This window comes from Papaver somniferum, chromosome 1 (genome assembly GCF_003573695.1).
Source record: "Papaver somniferum cultivar HN1 chromosome 1, ASM357369v1, whole genome shotgun sequence".
NCBI classification, from domain to species: Eukaryota; Viridiplantae; Streptophyta; class Magnoliopsida; order Ranunculales; family Papaveraceae; genus Papaver; species Papaver somniferum.
The window spans coordinates 200,320,256-200,338,589 of record NC_039358.1 but is presented as its reverse complement, the minus strand read 5'-3'; the positions used below and the strand labels follow the sequence as shown (position 1 = coordinate 200,338,589).

The 18,334-nt window shown below is 36.5% G+C and overlaps 1 protein-coding gene, 1 long non-coding RNA gene and 1 other non-coding gene across 6 annotated transcripts; 1 reads left to right on the top strand and 2 right to left on the bottom strand.

The window, feature by feature from the left end:
- The first annotated feature begins 331 nt into the window (after window positions 1-331).
- Window positions 332-7,819, top strand: LOC113335246. 3 transcript variants are annotated; one of them, XR_003353230.1, is made up of 5 exons: window positions 332-588; window positions 1,748-2,082; window positions 3,510-3,880; window positions 4,990-5,168; window positions 7,110-7,819. It is a non-coding gene; the product is annotated as an uncharacterized LOC113335246 (long non-coding RNA). The 3 variants fall into 3 exon arrangements; XR_003353231.1 differs by having other exon boundaries at window positions 1,744-2,082; window positions 4,994-5,168; XR_003353229.1 differs by having other exon boundaries at window positions 1,744-2,082; window positions 7,110-7,818.
- Window positions 7,820-8,525: 706 nt separating this feature from the next.
- On the bottom strand, window positions 8,526-8,597 carry TRNAD-GUC. Its single transcript has one exon. It is a non-coding gene; the product is annotated as a tRNA-Asp (tRNA).
- A 5,052-nt stretch (window positions 8,598-13,649) lies between these two features.
- On the bottom strand, window positions 13,650-18,111 carry LOC113311947 (ribosome biogenesis protein bms1-like). 2 transcript variants are annotated; one of them, XM_026560730.1, is made up of 10 exons: window positions 17,976-18,111; window positions 17,435-17,677; window positions 17,250-17,346; window positions 17,046-17,164; window positions 16,541-16,731; window positions 16,189-16,399; window positions 15,627-15,729; window positions 15,360-15,517; window positions 14,981-15,220; window positions 13,650-14,850 (listed from the first exon to the last, which is right to left on the bottom strand). In XM_026560730.1, the coding sequence occupies exons 2-10, from the start codon at window positions 17,660-17,662 to the stop codon at window positions 14,116-14,118; spliced, it is 2,082 nt and encodes a 693-aa protein (XP_026416515.1). In that variant the 5' UTR covers window positions 17,663-17,677; window positions 17,976-18,111; the 3' UTR covers window positions 13,650-14,115. The 2 variants fall into 2 exon arrangements, with proteins under 2 accessions (XP_026416515.1, XP_026416518.1); XM_026560733.1 differs by having other exon boundaries at window positions 17,958-18,096.
- Between the last annotated feature and the right edge of the window lie 223 nt (window positions 18,112-18,334).

The window sequence follows — 18,334 nt, the reverse complement described above, 5'->3', positions numbered from 1 at the left end:
AGACGTGAGCAGTTTTCTGAATGTGAAGAAAGACGAAGCAGTTTGCGTTTTTCAATTAAGAGTTAGGTTGCAGAAGAGATAGAGAATGCAACTGGAAAAAAAAATGAAAAGAAAACGGACGGACGGAAACTGTACACATCACGTGGTCCAGGGCATATAGGTAAAATAACATGTTTTTAAACTTTATTGGATTAGCCATTGATTGTTATATCTCGCTGGACCAGCCAGTAATCCGGGTCGGGTTTTCTGGACAAAATAGTAAAGATCTCTTTTGGTTTTGTGTTCTAAAAAGTCATTTCCCTGCTTTTACTTTTTCCTCCGCCCTCAAAAATCCCCAATTTTCCACCGTCTCTATTTCTGATAAACCCTAGACTTTCTACTAATCCTCTGTAAATCTTTCTTTCTTTTTTAAACCTCAAGGGATGGATTTTCTAATGGAGTATTCCAAGTATCTCACTTCTTTCTTCAGCTACAAGAGGAGGGATTTGGCGGAGAATTTCACCAATCTCCCGTTGAATCGTAGCTGATGTTAACTCGGAGATATCTTGTTGTTCATCCATCATTCCTCTTTTAATGGTGCTGATTCTGGTAAGCTAGGTTTTATTGCTTTGACTAATGCTAACATTTTTTTTTTCTTTTTACTATTTTGAATATAATGAATCAGAGAATAATTTTTTTACAGTTGTGATTTGCTTTCTATAGTAATCCTTGTTTGGTTAAATCTGTCATCCGAATCTTCGTAGGTTTGCACATTTAGTTATTATTATTTGTGTTTTGTAATCTATTCCTTAGCTGAAGTATTATACATGGGAGTCGGATAAGTATACACAGGAAAAATCTAAGAAAATTAGAGCTTTCCCAGTAGTCGAATAATAATTTAGATCTCCATATACTTAGTTTTTCAGATTTTCTACTACTATTTTGATACTGCTTATGTTAATGTTTTTGTTACTAGTATCAATTACAGAAACTGCACAATTGGTGGTTTTGATGGGAAACTGCACAATTGGTGTCTCTGTGTGAACTAATAGTTTAATATGATGGGAAACTGCACAATTGGTGTCTCTGTGTTAACTAATAGTTTAATATGATCTATTTTGGGTCTATGTGGCTAGTGATGACAAGAACTTAGACCATTCTAGTTCTGGAAATTCAGTGCCGCTTTCCTAGTTCCAACTTTGTCTTCCCTACAATTGCTTCAAGTCTAAAATTACGGTGGACCGTCAATTTGTCTCATATGTATGGAATTTGTAACTGCGTTCGAAAGCCGCAAGCGTTCTTACTGAGGCATGAAAACTTGTTCCTTGTGCAAAGATTGTGTTTTGGTTATCTAGCAGCTAAAATCCTATCTATAATCTGCTAGAAAGTAGCCTAGAGTTTGGCGAAGTTAATAAGAATAATTCATGAAAAGGTTGTAGCATCTGTAGGACCTGGCTTTATTAAGTTCTTGCAGTAGTGATCATTGACTGGACGGATAATTAGTTGATACGGTTTAGCATTGGCATTAGCTTAATGTATTTTTCATTGATCATCGAGTAGAATTCGTTTTCTATCTTCATTGAACCCTAGAAAAAATGTTTGAAAAACTTGAATCTTCGTAATCTGTTTTGAAGTCAGGTGATGAAACTGTTTTGAAGTCTGGTAAATCCCATATGTGATCAATGAAGAGTCAGTGAGCTTTAAAAACATGGCACCCATCTTTTCCACGTAATATTTGACATTTTCTCCACTTATTCTTCCCAGCCAGGTGAATCAGTAGCATGGCTTCATCCCCTCCTCTATGCTAAGCTTCTTCTGAAGGAAGAAGTGAAGATTCATGCAGGGCACTCTCCAGCGATCTAATCTAACACCTGACCTGATAAGATGTCTCTGCATAAATGGGGTTCTAATGTCTCTTTACAGTTGAACTCTGGGCACGTCATCAAGGCATTATTCTCTTGTACCCTTGATGCGATGTGTTTGGTGGTGGTGCATTTGGAGCAGTAAATTTGTGAATATTTGTTAGTACTGTTTCTCATCTCATTTCCTGGTTTGGCTTCCATGCAAATCTGGCATACACTGCTTTCTGATATTATAAATTCTGTAAGTCTTTTCTATTCATCCTTTCTTTACTTTGGGTTATTAGCTCTCTGGATTGCTGACATCTTTATACACGGAAAATACAGAATCTGTTGAGTTTCTCATGCTATATAATGAAGGGTCATCTGATATCTAGTGTGTGTAAGATTAGTATAATAAACCTTATCCCAATGCAGAAATTCAATAAAGTTCTAAATTGCCTGTCTTAGGAAGAAAATACCGAGGATAGTTATACGAGTTACCGGACTTCAAGAAACTCTTATATCTTCTTAGACTTGAAGTTAACATAAGGAAATTCATGTATGGTTGTCGATTTATGCAAATGACTGAACTTAGTTATGTTAACTTCACGTAGATGTATGGTGATGATTTAGTTTCCTATAATTCTTAAGAAATGAAAGTTTGCGTCTTAAAAGGGTTATAGTCACCTAGGACCATCAGCAACTTCATGCTAGTGCCTTGCGTCGAGGTTAAAGCCCAAGAACATCAATGTGATCTCGACAAGGACAAAGGGTGCATTGATAGTTGGGTTCTGAAGAATTAGGCAAGATGTCCTTGTGCATAACAGACTTTATTTGTTTGAATTCATTGATTTTACACTTGGAATGTACCAGCCTTTGATATGGTGTATATCTTAGAGCACTTGTAGAGGCTTCTCTATCTCTATCTCTATTATAGAGATTGAATTTCTTGAAAATTGTGCTGTAAATTTCTCTCAAATTATGCTAATCTCTATCTCTATCTCCTCCAAATGTGGGTATATAGATAGAGATAGAGAATCCACTACAAGTGCTCTTAGATTCTTAGATAAGATATGGAGTTATGATCTAAGTATATTCTAAGACAAAGATTAGCTACTAATTTGGGAATGTTGATATTTTGTCATGAATTTCTCTCTAGGCCTTGGATTGCTCACTAACTAGTGCTCTGCAATTTACACCAATAACACCATAATAGGTTGTGTATGAGGACCATGTATACTAGTGACTTGCATTTGTATAAGGCTAAATCAAGGACAATCGTTGTGGTATCAGGAGGGATAAAGGGTACTGCATCGATATTTATCACCTCGAGTATTAGGTTTTGCAGATTTAGGAAAGATTTCCTTGTGGTTAACAGGCTATATATATATATGAGCATGACATATTCTGATATCCCAGCACAAAGGGTACTATTGCATGAATTTCTCAGTAGTTCAGTAATTTATCACTAGCTAACAGCCTAAGACGTTGCAGTTCAAACTGTGCTTAAATGGAGTATTGTTTATTTGTCAGAGACTCAGAGCATGTATGATCTGCTTCATATAATATATTGTGCAATTTCTTTCGGAAAATGAATGGGTGGGAACTGCAGAAAGTAGGTTATGTTCTTGTCCATAAGATTGTCATCCTCTAATGTTTTACTTTCTGATGTTTCTGTATGAGGAACAGATACAGGGCGGTCACAAGTTCGTACTGCAAAGGAGCTGTAGGGGATATGTTGGTCTTTGACATAACTATACGTCAAAGGAATTGCGTGGACATGGAGACAAGAACATTAAGTGTGATCTCGGAAGCCAGCGCGCGTGCTGTCCCCACAAAGGATGCCAAAGAATTCGCTCAAAAGGAAGGACTTTTCTTCTTAGAGACATCAGCACTGGAAGGATCTAGCGTTGAGACTGCGTTTTCAACTGTTTTGACTGAGATCTTCAATATTGTTAACAAGAAAACTCTCGTTCCCGATGAAATCAAAGCAATGGAAGCCAAGCATCCTTGACTGGAAAAAAACATCATTGTCCCTGGCCCTGCACAAGTAATTCCCGGTAAGAGCAATATGTGCTTTTCTCTTAGTCACAAATTTTTGGTTTCAGGTCCAGTGTGTCTGGTATTAGGATTGAACTGGTTGTTATTCGTGTCTCTCTTTTATTTCTCTTTGCCTAATCTTTGTAAATTTTGACTGCATGTTAAAATTTCAGAGGAATAGATTGGTAATGCATTAAGATTGGAAAACAGTGGGAATGGTCAGAGCCTGAGTCATGGTCTATTTTGATGTTTTATATTTTCTTGATGAAATTGAATTTATGGCCCTTCCAAAAGACTATAGCTTCATCTGATGGTACTTCTAGGTGACTATTAGGAGGTCTGTTTTATGCTTATGTGAGGTCCAAGTTACTACCTAATGAAGCTATCCCTTAGCCACTAGCAACAGTTACTAATATATCCATGTGCTTGTGTCATGTAAAAAACTCTTATAGCCAGCCAAGTCATCTTAACAAGTGTGGGTAACTTGCAGACTGCTGTGTAGTTCTATTTTGGGTCGATGTGGCTAGTAATGACTAGAAGTTAGACCATTCTAGTTCTGGAAATTCAATGCCACACTTCTTTGTCCTAGTTCCAACTTTGTCTGCCCCACAATTGCCTCATGTCTAAAATTGCTATGGCTCGTCAATCTGTCTCATGTGTATGGAATATGTAACTGCATTTGAAATCCACAGGCGTGAAAACTTGTTCCTTGTACAAAGATTGTATTTATGTTATCTTGCAGCTAAAATCCTACCTATAATCTTCTAAAAAAGTAGTCTAGGTTTTTGCGAAATTAATAAGAATATTTCATGAAAAGGTTGTAGCATTTATAGGACCTTGCTTTATTATGCTTCTACAGTAGTGATCATTAACTAGACAGATAAATAGTTGATAAGGTTTAGCATTTTCAATAGCTTAAGGTATATTGCTTTTCCAATAATGATCATCGAGTAGAATTCTTTTTCTATCTTCATCGAACCCTAGAAAAAATGTTTGAAAAACTAAAATCTTCATAAACTGTTTTGAAGTCCTGTGAATCCCATATATGATCAGTGAAGAGTCAGTCAACTTCAAAAACATGGCACCCATCTTTTCCACGTTATATTTGACATCCACTTTTTGTTCCCAGACAGGTGAACCAGTAGCATGGCTTCATTCCCTCCTCTATGCTAAGCTTTGTCTGAAGGAAGAATTGAAGATTCATGCAAAGCACTCTCCCAGCGATCTAACACTGGACCTGATAAGATGTCTCTGCATAGATGGGGTTCTTATGTCTCTTTGCAGTTGAACTCTGGGCACATTATTAAGGTGATGTTCTCTCATACCTTTGGTAAGATGTGTTGGGTGGTGCATTTGGAGCAGTAAATGTGTGAACATTTGTTAGTACTGTTTCTCATCTCATTTCCTGGTTTGGCTTCCATGCAAGTCTTGCATACACTGCCTTCTGACATTACAAATTCTGCAAGTCTTTTCTATTTATCTTTCTTTTGGGTTATAAGCTCTCTGGATTGTTGACATCTTTGTACACAAAAATACAGAATCTGTTGAGTTTCTCATACTTAGATAATGAAGGTTCATCTGATTTCTAGTGTTTATGTAAGATTCTGGGTATCAATTTAAATTTATAGCAAGGAAATTGAATCAATATAACAAACCTTTTCCAATGCAGAGATTCAAAAAAGTTTTAAATCGCCTCTCTTAGGAATAAAGTACCAAGGATAGATTATATCTGTACTTTCATTAGTAGACACTCATTTCATTAGCCATTTATAGGATACCAACATACACGAAGATCCCAGAAAAATATTACATAAGAGAACTACAGTATTTGCTGGTACCTCAGAAAATAATAGCATAAACAACTTATATTTGTTGGAAGGATAAACAACTTATTTTTGTTTTAAATTTAGCATAAATCATAGCCGAACAATAGTTTCATATGATTTTCTGGTTCTTGATAGTGCAACCTTCTTATATTCGCTACTTTGAAGAGCAAAGAGCAAAATAGGCTTGTTACACTAAAAGGTCCAACGCTCATAGTTCCTGTTGTAGAGCCAACAAAAAAGTTTTCCTTCAATACTTGTCAGTGAATTTGATGCTTCTGTGGTCAAGCTTCAGAAAGTTCATAAGAGTTACCGGACTTCCAAAAACTCTTGCATCTTAGACATGAAGTGAACATAACTAAATTCATGTATGATTGTAGATTTATGCAAATGACTGAATTTAGTTATGTTAACTTTCATATATGATGCAGGATGATGATTTTTCCTAGAATTCTTAAGAAATGAAAGTTGTTTGTAAGGGTTGTACTCACCGAGGACCATCAGAGACCTCATACTAGTGCCTGCGCTGAGGTTAAAACCCAAGAACATCAATGCACTCTTGACAGGGACAAATGATAGTTAGGGTCTGAAAAATTAGGCAGGATGTCCTTGTGCATAACATGCTTTATTTGTTTGAAATTCATTGATTTTACACTTGAATGTACCAGCCTTAGGTATGGTGTATATCTTAGAGCACTTGTAGTGGCTTCTCTATCTCTATTATAGAGATTGATTTTTCTTGAAATTGTGCTCTAAGTTCTCTCAAATTGTGCTCTCTCTCCTCCAAACGTGGGTATAGGTAGAGAATCCACTACAAGTGCTCTTAGATTCTTAGACACAGATATGGAGTTATGAACAAAGCATATTAATACAAAGATTAGCTACTAATTTGGGACAGGCTAATGTTTTATTGTCATGAATTTCTCAGTAGGCCTTGGATTGCTCACTAACTTTTGCACTGCAGTTTACACCAATAAGGTGATAATAGGTTGTGTATGAGGACCATGGATACTAACTTGGATTTTCTAAAAAACTAAAATCTAGGACAATCGTTGTGATATCAGGAGGATAAAGGGTACTGCATTGATATTTATCACCTCAAGTATTAGTTTTTGCAGATTTAGGAAAGATTTCCTTGTGCTTAACAGCTGTATATATAGAGCATGAGATATTCTGATATCCCAGCACAAAGGGTACTATTGAAGATTTGTTGCATGAATTTCTCAGTAGTCTAGTAATTTGTCACTAGCTAACAGCGTAAAGTGTTGAAGTTCAAACTGCACTTAAATTGAGTATTGTTTATTTGTCAGAGACTCGAGCATGTATGATCTGCTTCATATAATATTGAAGGGGTGGGAACTGCAGAAAGTTCTTTCCCATAAGATTGTCAGCCTCTAATGTTTTACTTTCTGATGTTTCTGTACAGAGCAGTCAGAAGTTTCTACTACACAGGAGCTGTAGGGGCTATGTTGGTCTATGACATAACTAAACGCCAAAGGAATTACGAGGACATGGAGACAAGAACATTAAGTGTGATCTTGAAAGCCAGCGTGCTGTGCCCACCCAGGATGCTAAGGAATTCACTCAAAGGAAAGGACTTTTCTTCTTAGAGATATCAGCACTGGAAACATCCAACGTTGAGACCGCCTTCTCAACCGTTTTGACTGAGATCTTTAACATTGTTAGCAAGAAGACACTCGTTACATATAAAGATCAAAGCAACAGAAGCCAAGCATTGTTCCAGGCCCTGCACAAGTAATTCCCACCAAGAGCAGTATGTGCTGTTCATCTTGATCTTAGTCTGATCAAATTGTTGATATTAGGATTGAACTGTTTGTTGTTTGTCTCTTTTTGTCTTAGCTTATTCTTGTATATTTTGACTGTATGTTAAAGTTTCAGAGGAATAGCTTGGTTATGCTTCAAGACTGGAAAACAGTGGGAAATGGTCAGAGTCTTGATGAAATTGAATTTATGGCCCTCCCAAAAGACTGTAGCTTCTTCTTATGGTACTTCTAGGTGACTATTAGGAGGTCTGTTTTATGCTTATGTGAGGACCAAGTTACTACCTAATGAGGCTATCCCTTAGCCACTAGCAACAGTTACCAATATATCCATGTGCTTGTGTCATGTAAAAAACTCTTATAGCCAAGTCATCTTAACAAGTGTAAGCAAAAAGGAAATACCATCTTGGCATTATCCTCCATGTGTCACCATGGCTGAACTTAAGTGTTTATTTCACATGAGTTCCTTCATAAAAATCTCTGACTCTGCAAAGCCTTCAAGTAATTTCTAGACTAATATCTGAGTACTACCATGGGTGGAGAAATAAACGAGCAAAAGAAGAAGAAATTCAGCACTGGAAGTTATGTTGTTTGGTACTGAAACACCAAAATTCTGAGCTGAAAAAACAACTTGAAGCTAATGCAGCTGAGTGTAATGAAATTAAGAACAAGCTTGAGGAATTGAAGAATGGAGAAATTTCAGAGAAAGAGGAACCAATTGTTTGCAAGAGGAGAAGTGAGCTTAGCAAAGACAAGTGTGCTGAAATCAATATGAAAAATTGAGGATATCAGTGTGGGGAAGGAAAAGAGGAAAAGAGCGGACAAGGAAATTGAAGGATTATTAAAAACAAGTTGTTTGGAATTGGAAGTTCAAGCAGACTTGATTAAGATGAGATGCACTCAATTGAAAGAGAAGGTTCAGTGTCTAAAAGAGGAGAATAACAAGATGGAATTTGATCTTAATCTCATCAGGTTCTTGGTTTCAGGTTGAATATGTAAGTCTATCAATTGCAGTGTTTGTTTTCCTATGGTCTGAAAGTTAAGTAAAAAAAAAATGTAAACGCCGTTGCCGGGGATCGAACCCGGGTCACCCGCGTGACAGGCGGGAATACTTACCACTATACTACAACGACTGGATTTGTTAAGAATCAGACCTGGTTAATTATATTAATCCTAACCCCTATGGACTAGATTGGAATGCTAGATTGCCTAAAAAGTGTTGCAAATCAAAAAATAAGTGTTGGAAAAAAGTTAACAGTGATAGTTGATAGTTCTCTCTCCTACCAGGTGCTCGCAATCCAACTATCAACGAGATTGAAACGCTGAACCGTTCAACGTTCAACAAGTGGTCTAAGCACTTGGAGAAAATTTTCTGATCTCACGGCTGAGATTTAAAACGCTGAACGGTTCAGCGTTATATGGTGGTCCCGCTACTAATCTAACTACTAAATTAGCCGTTCCATAAGACTTAGAAGGTTGCTCATGTTGACGTGGATGGCCAATCTAACAGCTAGATGTCTAGCCCATACGACTAAGCCTAATAAGCAATGGAGAATTATTCCAAACACAGTTTTCTCGAAAGTTGTTACTCCAATAAAGGGACGAAGGGAGAGGGTGCAAGTGGGGTAACTTGCACCCACTAGATTTTCAATTTCATGAATAAGTGGCTTGGGTTTTATGTGATTTCAACGTCTTGTGGGTACAAATAGTAACGGTAGAATTGAAATTCAATGAGCGTCATATGAATGTACAGCTTAACGTTGTAGAATTCATAAGAAATTTCGTATGAGCGTATAAGCTCAATGCTATAGTTTGTAGACTTGATAGAGGACATTAGACTCTAAAGTCAGTGAGTTAAACTTTTACCTGAAAAAAAAAAGAAACAACTTCAATGAACCATAATGGTAGAGCAATTTTTTTTTTGACCCCTTGGTGTATGAGTCCGGGCTCGGATTCAGCCACATTATAATTGCCTTCTTGATAAGAATTTTTGTAAAGAATGATCCTTTTTTTTTTATCAATAAAACAATATAATTTTATATAAAAAAATAAAGAAGCACACAATTACAATACCTTTGAAGCATAAATGCCAAAGGCGAAAGTAAACAACAAAGATTTAGCAACGAAGCGATTATAAAAATTTAGCAACGAAGCGATTATTTTCGAATTAATTCTTTCCATTTGAAGATTAAAGTTTCAAAACTAATACCGCTAAGAGCTTTGGAAGGACGAGACCAATACAAAATATTTGCCTTTATTTCTAAAATGATCTTTTGAGCGTCTATCTCTTTCACCTCTACTTCAAACATTCATTGATTCCGCTCTTTCCAAATGTTCCAACAAATTGCATAAGATAGAACGGTCCAAATAAAATTCCCACTTTTTGTGTAGTCTGTTCTACTACCTCTGTTTCTGAAAAATAGGCAGGTCTGTGTGCAAATATACACACAAACAAGCCTATTAATTAGAAACGGAGGGTGTACATAACAATATGACTGTAACGACCCTCAAGCACGTCAATGTTATTAGACTAGTCAAGAGACGATTTAGCCGCTAATGACTCGATTAATTAGAGACGAACGTTATTTGATAGAAACTAATCTAATAACGATTTAGATACGAAATTAGTACCATCGAATAGGTCTCGAAAAGTTATGCGAACTGGACTACTCGAACGCGTAAAACGAATATCGGACGATGAAGATACGAGACTTGGAAGATGGAGTAGGAATAAGTCAAACTGTGTTGACTCGCCGTTGACCTAGCCTGTGACCGGTACCTTGACCGTTTGACCGGACCTTTGGTTAGTAAAAGGCCATCCCTTAGTAACTATGAAAAGGTGGTAGTAGTGGTGGAGGTGTAAATCAATCAAATATTATGAAATCAATCAAATTAATTAAATAAAGGAGGGAGGAGTCATCTTTTTCACGTGGTGGGAGTTGGAGGTGTTGGCGTTTGGAGAAGTTTGAATGTGTGGGTTAAGTAGGAGCTGTAGGTTTAGTTAGGGATATGTAAAGAGAGTGGTTTTGAGAGAATAAAGAAAAGAAGTGATAGGTAGTAGAGAAATAGAGATGATTAGATGGAAATCGTAAGAGAGGGATTACTGATATGCTTGTTGAATGATGGAAAGAGTGAAGAGTGGCTATGAGAACCTTGAGTAAGTTATTAGCAGTAACCAAAGAAAAATAGAAGTAATAAATAGAGAGATGGATGAGGTGCATACTCTTGGTGGTGAAGCTCTTGTGATGGACTTAATTAATTAATGGTGGGATGATTACTTGTTCATGATGATGGATAATAAGAACTCCCTAACGGATTAAGGTAACCCTTGTATTTTATTCTAGTTTGTTAATTATGCTTTGGGTAGCTCTTAGATGTTAGTTTTAGTTATAATCAGTGATGTTCTTGTTTATGAAAATCTATGATTTTATGTACATGGTATTTTGTTAATTGGCCTATATGTAGAGACTTTATTAGGAACCTTCAATTGAGATTTAGATATACCTCTATAAATGATAATTGTAGTATGCCGGTTGAGCTATCATTAAATATTAAGTTTGATCCAATCAGTTAAATAACGAGTGAGTTATGGTTGATCGAAGTTTAGTCGACGCAGCAAATACCATGTAGAAACAGTCACGAAGATCAATATGAATGAGCTTGGAAAGATAGGTTCTAGTTATATCTGGAAAATAATTAGTAGGAAAAAGTTGCAGAGAGGGATCCCGTGATTCTAATAAGCCATATTCTACTTAGTTTGGATATATAGGTTGTAATATATAGACCCTTGAATAGGACACCGTGAGCTGAGTTTAGTGTCTAAACACTTGAAAATATTTCAGCGTCTTAAGTGAAGAAGATGACCGAGTCAGCTTCTGAGTCAATCGATTCATCTGACTCGGTATGAGTCAGACCTATGTGTATCGTGGACCGGGTAAACGGGTCGGATCGTGGGTTGATCCGATGGATCAGTAAATGGGTTAGTGGGCCGGTTCAGTGAACCGTGCCGGATCAGGCCGATGAGGTTTTTCGAGGGCTTTCCGATGATATCTAGTTTGACCATATTTGGATAATTAGATATTGTTTTATACCGAAATTACTTATTACCGGGTTATAGAACTATTAATATAATTAGAGCCATAAGTTATTTCACTTAGCCTATAACTGGAGACTTGTATGAAATTAGGTTATGAACCTTGTATGAGCCTTTTGGCTAATCTCTTAGATTTCTTGTGTGATTAACAATTAGTCTTTATTAACAACAATCGATTCAAAGGATGAACTGGTGGATCGTGGATCTCGAGGTAGGCGTGGCTTGTTATCAAAAGAGGTGGGAATACTTTTAACTCTTTTGAAACCATTGTTGTTTTCTTTTACAAAGGTTTATGTTTTACAAACTCATGTATTTATTGTCTGTGCATTTCATGCATTGTTTAGTTTGTATTATGATTGTTCTGTTGATTATTTGAATCTTTTCATGAATTGGAAAGGACTCGTAATGTGTGTCATTATGAATTGTTATGGGAAATAAGAATTTCCACTTGTGGTATATAGGATACGCTCCTTCATTTATATCTACATGAATTCAGGTTTTATGCTTATGCAACCCGGCATCAATATAGCTATGTAGGTGTGGAATTGGCATCAATACTATATATTGTTTGAAGAAGGAGTTTGTCCATATACATTGTTTGTGCATTTTCAGTGACTTAGTCACTTTGATGTTTGGGAAAACATGTAATGTTTTCGAAATCTTGTTCATGATTTCTTTAAAGTTAAATGTTATTCCTGCTGGGCACTCCTTTTAGGGATGATGTGCTCACCCATCCCACTTTCAGTTTCAGTGACAGATCAGAGATGCGCGGCGAATGCTTCGAGGAGATGATTACATTATTTAGATTGCTTCCGCTAAGTTTATTTGTGTTTATATTTTATTTGTAAAACAACTCACTATTGATTATGTATTATTTGAGAGACTTTGATTACGTTATCTAGATTGCTTCCGCTAAGTTTATTTGTGTTTATATTTTATTTGTAAAACAACTCACTATTGATTATGTATCATTTGAGAGAAGTTCTTGTATGTATATATTTATGAACGAGGATAGTCTTGGGTTAAGTTTTATAGCAGATTTCTTAATCGAATGTGTAAGTAAATGATTTAGATTCTTAGTGCCTCTTTATTTAGCTAATATCTTGGATTAGTCAGCTGCTAGCTTAGGGGACGCTACAGTATTGGTATCAGAACTCACTATTAGATGTTATATTGGAAATAATAGGAATAGTCAGTGCCAGTTAGTGAACTATATTAGTTTATAGTTGGGTTTGGGTTTGTGAGATAAATCTTAATCCACTAAAAAATAAAAAAACAATCAAGAAATAAAATTTTCTATCGGGTTTGGATTCTCGCTTGACGGGCTTATTTCAACAGGAAGCACGGACATGATACATCAGTGGACTAAAAGATGGATCTCGGAAGAAGGGCCTCTCTACCCTGTGGAAAAGATAGCCATCATCCTTTGGTACATATGGAAGTACAGGTGAGCCTCTCTACCTTGTGGAAAAGATAGCCACCATCCTTTGGTACATATGAAATAAGGTGCTCGGTCGTCTTCGAGAAAATATCCTCTGATCCAGTTAAACTAATTGGCCAGATAAACATGTTTTTAATTTCTATTCCATCAGAAATAGTCCAAAAAGAAATTAATCACCAACAAGCGAAGATGATCAATTATAAATGGTCGGATTTAAAAACAGATTGGATTATATTTTTAGATGCTTCTTTTTAAAAAGAAGACCAATTGATGGGTTATGCCTTTATTCTTTACTTGGTGGATCAAGAGTCATTTATGCACGTTTCAGCTGGTTCAGAAAGGCTTCATCGGCTTTTCATGCAGAATCGATAGCTTTATTAAAAGCTGTCACTTGGATAAAAGAAAATATTCTATCAAGTGTTTCATTAGTTTCTGACTGTAAGACCCTAGTAGACAATATAAACTTGGTGAGCACAAGCTTCCGCTGGCCAGCAGAAAACACTTTGCAGGACTTGAAGATAATATTGAAAGAGCTACCTCAGGCCCAAGTAAAGTTTATTATACGAAAGTTTAACTCTGTTGTTGATCTACTAGATAAAGAAGCAAGGATTAAAAACATTCAACATATGTCTACCAATTTGCATCAGAAGATACAGAAAACTAGCGTTATATCTAATATCTTTGACAAAAACGAAATTATAAATCTTATGTACTACATTTGTTAATTAATAAAATTCCTTTTCCCATCAAAAATAAAATAAGAAAGATGACAATCATGAAAAACTACACCACTGCTGGGGATCGAGGTCGAACTCGGATCACTATACTGCCAGTTCTATTAAGATTCATAGCTTCATTCAACCAAACAAGCTGGTTTCCAGCTTAGGTTAAACCCAACTTTCATGGATATTCACCTTGCAGACTTGCCTGGAAAAACCTGTTGTATCCATTCAAACTCAGCATTATGCATTCATGCAGCACACTTCAGAGATTAACAACATTTTATACTGATTATAAGATATATGCCCAATGCCCCCTAGTTCAGTTGCCAAAGATGTATCTACAACAGATCTCTAGCAAAAAAAAAAAACTCAACACTATCCATATTCTTGACAGATTATACTCCAACTCTATCAAATCGAACTTTAGAACCCCTTTGCATCATCTCTTGTCTGAATTTCTCTTTCCTCTCCCCCTTTTCATGTATTGCCAACATCTTTTCTTCCTTGGAAAGCACACGTTGTCGTTGTTTGAGAAAATCTTTTAAGCAATTCTTCATCCTCTCCTCTCTCTCATGTATTTCTAACATCTGTTCTTCTTTCAAAATCACCAGTAGCGGATGTTTTGCAAACTCCAGCTGCTCATCTTGATTATCAAAACACAATAAACTCTTAGCAACAACTCGGTCATTGAAATCGGGCTCTCCCTCAAAGAATCTCACGGTACGTAAGCCATTCAGCTTATGTCGTCTCCCCAAATGAGAATAATCTTCATCTTCACTTTCAGAAGCCTCCTCCTCGGTTTCAGCAGCCTCGTCTTCCCCTTCACTCCCCGAACTCTCATATTCACTTTCAGACCCATCCTCTTCATGTTTACTTTCAGAAGCCTCCTCTTCGTCTTCATGTTGACTTTCAGAAGTCTCTTCTTCTTCTTCTTCTTCTTCTTCTTCTTCTTCAGTCACCTCCACATTCTCCTCTTCAATTGGCTTCGAGGTTGACGCTAGTGGGTTGAAGATGTGAGGAGCCTGAACTTCAGACCGAACACGCTCATGTTCCCAAAATATCTTCGCAGTGTCCTTAGAAGCCTTGTTAAAATCAATTACAACAGCGGTTGCTAAAATCCGAAACACTGCCTGAGGATTCAAACATAAACTATTATTAGTATTTTCTCTGATTTCCAACAAAACGCTTTCAGGAAACAGGGACACCAAACATTTGCACTTATACAGATGGCTTTAAAAATTTTGAAAGAACAAATTAAACCTTTTTGTCTGGCAGACTCTGTACAATTACAATTCCAGTATTGGGGGATGCATGAGGGCCCCAAAACTTTGCAAGACACTGCGTGCCTACTGGGGTGTAATGGAGCATTTGAAGCCGTTCATCGCGATCCTCCACAGCATACACAGGGATAGTCTGGTACCGCCTCCAACCAACTGAAACAATGATAGGGTTTCTTGTCCTCAGTAATTTCTTGTGCCAACTATGTCGCGTAAGTGTTGCCTGGAAAAACAACAAAAAAAAGTGATGCTATAGGCAGGCAAAGAAGATTTAGTCGGGTTAACATTAAACAGTCATATATCTCTTACTTTATTAACTTATATACTTGCATTCAATGGGAACAATGGAAAAGCATAATAACCTTAATATAGCCAAGAGTCTCCTCTCCAGGACTGATGCCTCCAATGAGAATAAGATGACAAGGATTGTAATTTTGAATCATCTCGAAAGGAACGTCTTGGACCTCCAACCTTAGATAAGTCCCTGGCTTGAAACCCTCACTCGCATCATGCTCTTTATCTGATATAATATGAAAGATTTAAGAAAGTTTTTTGGGAAAAGAAAAGTGAAAATAGCACGAAAAAGAAATGCTGCCTGTTAAATTAAGAAAATGGAGCCATGGAATCACCTTTCCGAGATCTCTTCCTTTTGGGACTAGCCAGTAAAGGGCAAGGATCAGCTAAGCTTGTTACACTAAATAGAGGGCGATCACCAACACCAGCAATGTGCACCTGACGTAATAAACCTCTAGTCAGTTTGCATACTGGTGAAAAAATATTCAAGTAAAACTCAAGGTAGAAGAAGTGAAACAACAGGTTGAGATCAACACAGAAGAAAATGGGACAAGCCAGCACAGAACAAACAGAACTAATTGCTGATCAGGACATAGAGGAAGGCACAGAAAATGTTCCTTAGAACTAAGATTTTGGTTCAGGTGTATGATGTATTGAGCTATATTTGTAGCGAGAACTCACTAATTCTGTCACCCACAATATACTGGGCATTCAACAGTTATAAAATCAAGACACTGTCCCAAAACTCTCATACTGGTGAAAACATAATGCCATATTAGAGAAAAAAATTGAAAACAACCGCACAATTAACAGCCAACAGAACTATGAGAATACAGGAAAGTAGATAATACGGACTCAGGATAGAAATCTTTAGTTTTAACTAGCTAAAACAAGTACCTGAACTCCATTCTTGATATCACAACCTCGGAGGTAACCATACAAAACAATGTTTCTTTTGCATTTGTTATCCTTGTCCATATTTTCTGGAGGAGTAACATCTTCAAAATGATCTACCAGCACATAAGGTTGTGCGTCTCTCCGTGACAAAGGATAGAATTCCATAGACGATAAGAAATTTACCAGATGAAGTATTTCATGCTCCTTGCACCTGTTATTAGAATATATAAGAAACCCGATGAACTATGCTTTTTTCTATTTATTTATTTTACCGAGTCCCTTGAATTTCACGCAATGGTATAAGATACGGCATGAAATATATGAAGATACATATTCAATCATAAGAACTTACAGCCCATCTATGAGTCCAGATAAACAGAATATTCTTGCTCCTTCATGTATTTCAGTTGTGAAATAATTTTTGAGATATTCTTTAGTTCTTGATAGTCTATCAACGTTTGTGCACAAATCAAGAGATGTCAGCACTCCCATGACCATCGGCATGCCATGAACTCGTAAAATGTTCACAAATTCAAATGTCTCCTGAAATCAGCGAAATCATCTTAATAAACAAATAATATGAAGGTTTAACAGAAATTGAATTAGGAATATGTAAGACACTCAAGATGGTATTCACAAAAACAAATTAAGGTCTGAAAAATCTTGAAGTTGTGAAGCCTTAAACTCGAAATGCACATAAAATATCATTGGAAATCCAAATTCTAAAACGAAACACATTATCAAGACGAACCATTACTAGTTTGTTATATCAAGTATGAAACAAGAGAAAACGTCAACAGTCAGAACTTTGGTTCTCGAAATTATTTTAAAATACATTTTCAAATGTAATTACTTACCATCTCAAAGCTAGTATATGTATCAATGAGCAACATGACAGCGTCAGCGTACTTAGCAGCATCAAGCATACCACTAACACTATTTGGACACTCCACAAACTGTATTCTTCTTTTTTTACCTAACAAAATCAGAAAAACATACATTCAATCAAATGACATTATAAAGGCCAATCTGTCTAAGAAACAATGAAAAGATAAAAATACCTGATATGATCTTAATGGGACCTTTCTCGTGTACCGAGTAACGATTGTCCTTGGAATAATACCCTACTAACGATCTAATCAACGTGGACTTCCCAACCTAGTAGAACAGAATAAAACAATTAGAAGCAGTAAACAGGGAAAAATAATTTGAATTGTAAATAATCTTCAATAGGAGGTAAAATTACCTTGGGAGGTCCATGGACAACAATAACATAAGGAGGTCGTTCTTCTTCTTCTAATACATAAGCAGGTCTATCAACTTCCATATCGGACTGTAATCCCGCAGTAGATGCCTCTGTATTGTTGTCGGTGGTGGTGGTGGTGGTGGTTGTATATACTTTCACATAATTCGGACCCCATAGAACAACTTGCTGCTTACTGGAAGAAGAAGAAGCAGCAGATGCAGACGCCATGTTTCAATTGAAACCCTAGATGGAAACACACAATGCTATGATTGTCTATTGGGAGGGTTCTTTAATAGAGATGGCAACGTACCGGGTTAGGATCGTTTCTTTCTACTATGTAAATCAGCCAAAATAAACCCTAATTTTGAAATATTCCCAAAAAAAATTAACATCACAAAACCCTAATTTGCAGATTTGTAAAATCAAATAGTCCTGATAATATCAAAATCTATTCAAACCTAACGCTCATAGTCATAGTATCATAACCTTTGAAGAAAAGAAGATAAAATGAAACATTCAATACCTATATAATCTGAAGTACCTTCTAGTCGTCGTATGTTGCTAGTTAGTTTTACAGTGCTGGTGTGACTGGTGTCACTGGTGCTCGAGCTCGACCGTCTGCTAATGGAGACTGGGTCATGGGAAAGAACCAAAGAAGTGAAGAGACAAAACCGAGAGTGAGAACTGAGGTTAAGAATAAGATTGTTTTATTTATCGATCAACGGCTAGCATTCAGTCAAGGCTCAAGAATCCTATATTACTGGTGCTTTGAAGTCAATGGTTTTTTTCTTTCTTTTTGGGGGGTCATTAGTAGTAAGTCTGTAACCCCTTATCCAACTATTTTCAATCGGTCTTTAGTAGCTAGTAATTCTATAACCCCTTATCCACTATTTTCAATAA

Excerpts from the sequence above, each read along its gene's own strand:
- LOC113311947 (XM_026560730.1), bottom strand. The coding sequence starts at position 17,662 with ATGGCGTCTGCATCTGCTGCTTCTTCTTCTTCCAGTAAGCAGCAAGTT. Across the intron at positions 16,732-17,045 it reads CATATACTAGCTTTGAGATG|GAGACATTTGAATTTGTGAA; the intron begins GTAAGTAATTAC and ends CGCTGATTTCAG. Across the intron at positions 15,518-15,626 it reads AAGGAAGAGATCTCGGAAAG|ATAAAGAGCATGATGCGAGT; the intron begins GTGATTCCATGG and ends ATATTATATCAG.